This window comes from Rosa chinensis, chromosome 5 (assembly GCF_002994745.2).
Source record: "Rosa chinensis cultivar Old Blush chromosome 5, RchiOBHm-V2, whole genome shotgun sequence".
NCBI classification, from domain to species: domain Eukaryota; kingdom Viridiplantae; phylum Streptophyta; class Magnoliopsida; order Rosales; family Rosaceae; genus Rosa; species Rosa chinensis.
Window position 1 is genome coordinate 48,124,125 of NC_037092.1, and position 8,911 is coordinate 48,133,035.

An 8,911-nucleotide genomic window follows, 5' to 3' on the forward strand; every position below is an offset into this window, starting at 1 on the left:
TAGGGCATAAATTTCCATGGTATGCCTCCATTTTATCCATTCCGTTATGAATCCTCCTCATTAGTTTCAGCCTTATCTCTTCCAACATAGTCACAAGTGGCTTACACCTTGCTTCTCGGATCAATCCATTGAAACTCTCACAACCATTGTTTATGAGCATGTCACAATCATAACCAGCAGGGAAATATGCCCTGGACCAATGTTTCGGGGGCCTCTCGGGCTCTGCAAAACAAAACAAAACAAAAAAATTCATACATTAAAAGTGAGAACCATGTAGTGAAAAAGTACTGTAAATGATTTACCTTTCAACCATTTATAAGCATCCTTATCAAGGGACTTCAGCTCCTCCATCTCCTTCTCAAAATAAGGCAAAGTTGTTGCCTTTGCACACTTCCACATCTGATCCTCCATGACTTTTCCAGGAAACTTCTTGGTGAAGTTAGTCCATAAATGCCTTGCACAAAACATGAACTATGCAGATGGAACAACCTCTTCTAATGCAGGTTTCAAACCTTTTTGCTTATCACTTATGAATATCCAGCCTCTACCATTATTCTCCCAGCTCAAATCCTTGCAAAACAACTCCAAAAACCATATCCAAGAGTCCTTTGTCTCCGGCTCAACCATTGCATAAGCAGTTAGGAGTTGGCCACCAAAACAAGTCTTCAAATGAGCTCCATCCAATCGAATCAATGATCTACAGCCAGCCTTAAAACCATTCTTCAGAGCTCCTAAGCAAATGTATAGCCTCTTGAAAACAGGTGCATTGTCTGAGTTGTTGAAGTCACATTTCAGGTCAACTGTGGTTGTTAGATCAACCATTTGAAGTTCTCTTTCATAATCATCCAGCCTTGCATATTGCCCCTTCATTGATCCTTCAACCTCTAACAAGGTAGCTTTCTTTGCTCTATAGGCCATACTCTTTGAAACTCCTGCCCTAATGCTTGCCGACATCATCTTAGCTAAATTCTCTACACAATCAAACAAGAAGAATCAATTAAAAATGTGAAATATAAACAACACTTAAGAGGAAAAATAACTTCAGAATATATACCTGGTCTTATGTCTTCATTTAGGGCAATTTGATCCTTGAACTTGGCTGTTAAGTATCTCTGCCTCACCATGGCATTGCTAAACTTCCTTGTGCACTTATGCATGGGATTATACTTCTTTATCATCAATGTGTCTTCATGTTGCATCTTGGAAGCAAACAACTCAAATGGATAGTTGTCTTTCTTGCAAACAACCATCAACCTTGTCTTATCATTCTTGATGAAAAAAAAAAATACTCCCACTCTCCTTGGATTACCTTCTCCCTCAATACATTTCTCAAAATTTGGACATTTGCAAACTCCATCTTTAAACAAAAATTTGGTTGCTTCATATCTGTGTCAGCGTTGAATTCTATACCAACATCTTCTAATTCGCCATCTGAATTAATTGCATATTGCATCCTCTCTTCATCTGATTCATGATCCTTAAACATATCCTCATCATTATCATCCCCCTATATCAGGTGCAGCTGATCCTAAATTACTAGTTCCTACCCCTGAACCTTTTGCATTTGTAGCTTCATCCAAATCACTTCCTTCAACTAGTCATCCTCATCAGTACCACAATGCTCATATTCTTCATCATCGAACTCCTGATCATAATCACCATCATCAGTTGTCTCCCCATCCTCACTCAACTCAGATCCGTGAACAACAAATGTTTGAAGATAGTCCACCAAGTCTATCTTTTTCTCATTGTCTAATCCTTGCACACCACTAGCCTGCACACCCTTCTCATGTTTCTCATAGTCTTCATCTAGCACACCACTGCTAGGCCTTGAACCACTAGTGCCTACACCACTCCTAACTACCCCACTTGAACTACAACCTATACCAAAACTAGGATACTCCAACAACAATTGTTTAAAACCTGAATCTTCTTCCAACAGTTTACTTTTGCCCTTCTCTTTTGCATCTCCTCCACCAGCATAGCTTCCTTGAGTAGCACACACATCCTCAATCTCTCTAATAATTATTCCCTTGCTTCTGCTTGGTATAGGCTCATCAGTCAACTCCTTGATGACACAAGTTGGCTGCTTCCTAGGCTCATCAGGGAGTTCCTCTATCACCATGCTACTGCTACCACCTTGACTGAACAAAAAATCTTGTAAATCTTCATACATGTAGATGTCGTCATCGTCTTCCTCAAAAACTGCTTTAACCTCCATGTGGTCCAAGTATAGTGTAATAATCCTGAATTGGGGCACAGCTTTACACATTGTCATCACACCACGATATGTTTCCAGTTTGGTGAACCCATTCTGGTCATCACCCACCCTATACCAGTAGTCAATTCACTGCTCTGCGTAGCCTGGATTAAGTTGCTTAACCATGTTATCCACTTCCACCAAGGACATCCTATCCTTATCTACGTTATCGTAGAAATCAGTCTTCCCTCCCACATAGTCTTTATTCCTTATGCACGCTCCATGAACCACTTTCATGGTGAAATAATCTGGGTGTGCTGCACAAAAAGTAAAAACAATTAGTCAACCGTGGTTAGAACCAGGATATAGTAAACTTCTGAAGCATGCAACCAACCAACTTAGGATTCCAACTACTTATTATACTTGCCCATAAAGAGGAAATTGCCAAACAGACCCCTTTACAACCATATAATGATTAGCAAATTACTACTATCTACACTTTTAGCCCATAAATTACCATCAACAAACCTGTTTTTTTTTAATTCCCATGTGCTAGTGTGCAAGGCCCATGTGCAAGGTATTATCCCTTGCGGTCAGATTCCTTCCATTTTTTAATTATTTCTACTGACAAGTAAATTATGAAACTGCCCTTGTGATTTGGATAATGCGAATTAACATTGCTGAAGGTCAGTAGCATTATGAAAAAAGAATATATCTATATTCCATCTTTGTTTTTCTAAGAAACAACTCATTTATTTAATAATTCCAAAAACTATTTGTACATATTACAATATGAAACTTGGACACTATCATTTATCTCTGGCTTTATTGGTTCCGCATACAAGCAGTAGGGTACTGAGGATTATGTCACCCCCAGCAGTATACTAGCCCCAGTAGTATACTGATCATCAGTAGTGTACTGATCCACAGTAGTGTACTGATCCACAGTAGTGTACTGGCCCCCAGTAGTATACTAGCCTGGCCTTCTCATGTTTGCTCACTTCAGCATTGCTTTCATTAGCTCCATCCTAATCCAATAAGAAAGTACCATAAACACAAAACTAAAGCATTACACAACACCACCAATCCAACAAGAAAGTACCATAAACACAAAACTAAAGCTACTGACCCTCAATACAAAACTGAAAATCCACCAAATACAGGGAAAAAAAATTGAAATTCAATTTTATTCAGCACCAATTATTTGGTCATACTTTCAGATCAAAAACCAGTGAAATAGCTTACCCATGCCCAAACCTGTGACAACATGAGGCTAAAGGTACTGACCCTCAGAATTTCTCAACCAAATCTGGATTCGTAGCCTTGCTTCGCCGAATTCGTAACCTCCCTTCGCTGGTTGCTTCTCCGGATTTGCAGCCTCCCTTCGTAGGCTTCGCAGCCTCAGTTCGCTGGTTGCTTTGTAGTAACGGTTCGCCTGATTCGCCGCCTCACTTCGCCGGCTTCGCAGGTTGCTTCGCCGCCTCGATCCGCCAGCTGCTTCGTCCCTTACCTTCGTCGGAGCCCTAGATAGATTTTGGGAGATTTGGATTTTGGGATGGTTTCGATTTTGGAACCGATCTGATTTTGGGAGAAATGGGTTATGTGAGTCTCAATGGCATGTTTCGTAATTTTCTTAATATTTGAGTATTTTTTTCTATAAAATGGGCTGACAGCCTGTTTCAATTATTGGCCGCATGGGCTATTGGTTTTGGAGTTTGCTATTGGTAAATAGTAGTGTCATTTTGTAGTTATTGGTAAAAAGCTCTATAATGATCACTAGCAAACAACTTAGGACCACAACAAACAATTCCACTACGAATGCATTATTAAAAGCCAAACAACAATCAACAATCAACTTTCAACATTGACAACACTCACAATATTAAAATCCAACCAACCATATTGAAACCATAGTTATTCATTCTGCATCTAAACTCTTCCGTACAAACTCAATTTTCATACTTTAAATCTCTAAACCACATACTCCGCAACCAATAAAGATATAAACCCCATTTCTTAAATCCAACCAACCCATTTCAATAACCATGGTTAAACTTTCTGAAGCTAAAGTCATGGTTAAAAAAATAATTTTCAAACCTAAAAACCTAAACCTGAAACCCAGAAACCAATAAAAAAATAAACCCCAATCTTAAAATTGGCAAACCCTATAACTCGAAACCATAATCGACAAACTGTATAACTCAAAACCCTAAAACTAATACCAAATCCTTTATCAAGAGCTCAGAGAAAAACCTAGAAACCCCGAAAAGTTTAAAAGCCCAAAAATTTTACCAAAACCGTAGAACTAGAAACAATCAAAAACTCGAAAATAGGAAGTAAACTAGTTCGAATAGAAATTATATGGTTAAAACATAATTAGAACTCACAATATTGCGGGATTTCATCCTTGCCGCCTTCTGCAGCTTGAAGAACCCACAAATCATCGTCCGCCATCCCAGCCACCGCCATCTCTATCTATTGGCCCCAAAAACCTTGGATTCGACTCAGATTTTCACTATCGTAATTGATGATAGTTGATTCAAGACCCGAGGTATGAGATTATGGTAGTTGATTATTGGGATTAAGATGCAACAGTGCTTTAGGACTAATTTTGAATTTTTAGGGTTTTTTGGGAGGAAATGGTTTACGGGGTCGGGCAAAACGGGTTGAATTCGAGTTGGGGCATTTCCGACATTTTACCATCTAATTGGTTTACGTGGAGCTGAGTCGTGTCAGAACGTTTGCCATGTCACCCAACAAATGGATCCGTCAGACGGAATGGACCTTAAGTGTGAAAAATGAGAGATTAGGGACTATCCTGTTTAATTTTAAAGGTCAGGGACTAAACTGTTTTTCATGCCAAACTATGAGGAGTAACAAGTATTTAGTCATTCAAAGTATCATTGAAATATGACTCATCTTGCATTTTTAGATGCAAAGGTACTAATCAAACTTACATAATCAAGTTTTCCAACAATATCTTTTTCAATAGATATCATAGCCAAACCACTTAATCTCTCTTGTGACATAGTAGACCGAAGGTAAGATGTGATCAGTTTCAACTTTGAAAAACTTCTTTCTGCATAGGCAACTATGACTGGTATAGTTAGCAGAATCCTATAAGCAATCCAAGCATTTGGATAACAACCATCTTCTTTTATATAATTCAACACATCAATAGCTCTTTTTGTTTCATTGGGTAAATCTTGACTCAACATTCGTAAGTCATGATATAGATCATCCCCATTAAGTTCATAAATCTCGCCATGCTTCAATAAATTTATAAGGTTAGCACAAAAACTCTTCAAACTATCTCTATCGACAGACCTTAACTTGTCCAAATCAAACAAAAATCCAAAATTTTCTTCAAAAGTCTTATATTGTTCAAACTGGTTTAGAAAAAAAAGTTCAATAAACATATAAACATTATCCTTATTAACTGATTATATTACATTTGAATTAAATTGTGCGAACCAGGTTTTGAATGAAGAAATAGCTTAATCAACTATGTAGAGAAAATAGTTGACTTTAAAGGATTCTACAACTGATTAATAGTTGACTTTAAAGGATTCTACAACTGATTTTATCACTGCTTTGCTAGAGCTTTCATCAAATTGTCTCTTTTTGTGAATTGTTCTTTTTTCCATGAATATCGGTTCAATCCTCATCTCACTTGCAATCTCTTTAGCTTCAATTAAGGACTCCTCAAATCCGGTTTCACTAAACTTTTGAAGAAAGGAAAGAAGACGTTCCAATTCTTTGATGACTGTATCAATATGCATATCTTCAGTTTGTAGAACTTTGTTGGCATTGTTAACAGCATGTAACAATTCATACCATATAATCATACCTAACAAGAACTCAAAATTCTGAAAGATTATAGTTGCTAAAGTTTCAGCATCACTTTTTGTCTTGGCATCTTCTTTACCGTTCACCAAGTGAATCAAAGCCTCTCTTATTTCTGAAGCTTGATATCTTATTGCTTTAACACTCTCCATACGACTTTCCCAACGAGTTTCTGATATTGGCTTAACGGTAAGACCTAACACATGCTCCGTAAAAACGTGCCATCTCTTTGTAGAAGCTGAAAACAAGGAATATATTCATTGTATTACACCAAAAAAGACTCAGCTTCAGGACAACAATGTGCCATATCAGAAAGCACAAGATTTAAAGAATGACAAGCACAAGGTGTGTAACTCTTGGATTCATTTCAAGTAGCCTACTTTGCACACCTTTGTTTTTTTTCTTTCATATTGGATCCATTGTCATACCGTTGGCCTCTTATATTATTGACATCAAGTCCAAGAGTCTTCAATGCAGTTAAAGTTCATTAAGCAGTCCAAGACCTGATGTGTCAGCTACCTTCAAGAATTCTAGAAAATATTCTTCAACCACAATTGGAGTAGCCGAAACATTGATACTTCTTAACATAAGAGGCATCTGCTCCTCATTAATTGCATCTGGAGTACAGTCAAGTATAACTAAAAAAATATTTGGCTTCTTTGATTATACTAATAATTGAGTTTTTCACCTTATCTGCCAACACTTGAATCATTTCATTCTGAATTTTGGGACTCAAATAATGATATTGAATCTCATGTTTATTAATATGTCGAGAATTGTTCTTAGATAGTTGAATCAAATTCAGCAAGCAGTTCTATCATCTGTAAGAAAAGGCCATTGTTCTCCTCATATAGCTTTTCACTATCTCCACAAAAAGCCAAATCATTTTTCCCTAGTCTTTCACAACTGCAAGAATTCTTTCTAATACTTGCTTCTAGTGTTCTTTTTCTTGATTTATTTGTTCTTGCAGACTTGCATGAATTGTTAACTTCAATTTCAGCATTTTTGCCAACTCCATCCAACTTGTCATTGAGCCAATGTGATACCTACTTCTTTCATGAATTTTATGTCGATAAGAAATATTGTGCCAATCATTCACACCTTTATCAGCTAATTGCCCAACAAGATGCTTCTTTACAAACAATTTACAAAAAAAGCAAAAAACTTTATCCAAAGAAACCAAGTTTACTGGCCACTTTCTAGCTTGCTTCTCTCCATTTGGTAATTCTCTAAAGTAATGCTTTAAAGAAAAACATCTGTCACATTTATCTTTTAGAAAGATGACATTATTTTGTCTTTTTGGGCGTCTTTCAACCAAAAAATCTGTAATAAGAGAACCAAATTGAGTTTTATGTAAAGCTTCTCTCCTCTCTCTCTTTTCTTTTTTGAGCCCGGAATTAAACCTTCTAGTAGGAGCCATTATAACAACTTCAAACCGAACCAACAATCCAAAAAATTCAACAATTAAATTATTTGAATCCCGTAAGAATATCATATAAAAAGCCTTAGGCATATAGCAAATTTTCAAAGGAGAATAAATGAAACAGAGATGAAAGAAACACAAATAGAGAAGTAAAAAAACCAAGATTTCTTCAAAACAGAAAAGAAAAAGCTTCAAATATCTTACCTTTTTGTCTTTTTGGAAGATAAAATCAACTCTTCAATCCCTAAATTCAACTTTTTCATCTGATCCTCTCAGAGTCTCCTACTCTCCTTCTCCTTTTTCAACTTTTTTTCTTCAACCACCGCTAGGAAACCTTCTAGGATGTTCAATCACAATTGAATTTTTGTCTTGGATTGAGAAAGAGATCCTTCAAAAACCTAAATTGGGAAAGAGAAAGATCATCTTCTCTCTGCGTCTCAATTTGTTCGATACTTTGATAACAGAGCGTCAGTGTTACGTCTAGGAAGACGCTAAGCTACTTAGATTGTTTCATTATTTTTAATTTTTTGGATTAAATTCAGTTTACTCCCCTAAACTTTGGGTCTAAAATCAGATTGGTCCCTCTTTCTAATAATCGATTACGATGGTCCCTATACTCTCAAATGACATCACCCGAGTCCAAAATTTGAATTTGACTCGAAAGATGACGTCATATGCTGAGTTGGAACCAACATAGGGGCCCACTTTTCAGACTTTAAACCCCCCAAGGAGGGAAAAATAGACATTTCTAATTTGATCTAATTTCTATTTTTTTTTCTCTATTGACAACCAGCAAGTTGACCGTGCCACTTGCGATCCATCAATGTCGTCGCTCTCCAACTTTCCAACCTCCACGCAACCTCCGAGCTCCTCCACCACACTCCCCTCCCTCCGCCTCTCCAAGAAGCTCCCCGATCTAGCCGTCGACCTTGGAAAGATTGACAGCAACCAAATCAATAATCATAATCAGCCATTCAATTCATAGTTCAAGATTCATAGTATAACTTGAATTCACAAGCCCAACCAAGTGGTTATCACGCTCCAAAATTCCAGATACAAGCCCAGAACCTCTTGAACAGCTGCCAGAAAAATCCCAGAAAACCATCGTGCACAGTGAGGTCCGTCGGCACCGAAAGCAACCAAAAACCAATTTGTTCATAACTCAAGCAATTGAAAACCATGTATAAAATCATGTAGAATGTGAAAAAGGGATCGATTTTTGTACCTCATGCATTGCTGATGATCATCGGAGCTGCTAAAAACACTGGTTCCTTTTTAATTTCTGATTTCTTTCTTCAACTAGGCTTTGAATTTTGATCCTCTCCTCCCGACCCAGTGACCCAACTCTCTCTTTCACACCTCACAAGCTCCCACCATCCACTACACTAAAATTCTCAACCAAATTCCACACCCTCTCAAATTTCTAATTAGCGCCAATCAAT

At 37.3% G+C, this 8,911-nt stretch overlaps 1 protein-coding gene across 1 annotated transcript; it reads right to left on the reverse strand.

The window, feature by feature from the left end:
• Nucleotides 1–471: 471 nt before the first annotated feature.
• Nucleotides 472–1,250, reverse strand: LOC112203965. The gene is made up of 2 exons (XM_024344859.1): nt 1,055–1,250; nt 472–971 (listed from the first exon to the last, which is right to left on the reverse strand). The coding sequence occupies exons 1-2, from the start codon at nt 1,248–1,250 to the stop codon at nt 472–474; spliced, it is 696 nt and encodes a 231-aa protein (XP_024200627.1).
• Between the last annotated feature and the right edge of the window lie 7,661 nt (nt 1,251–8,911).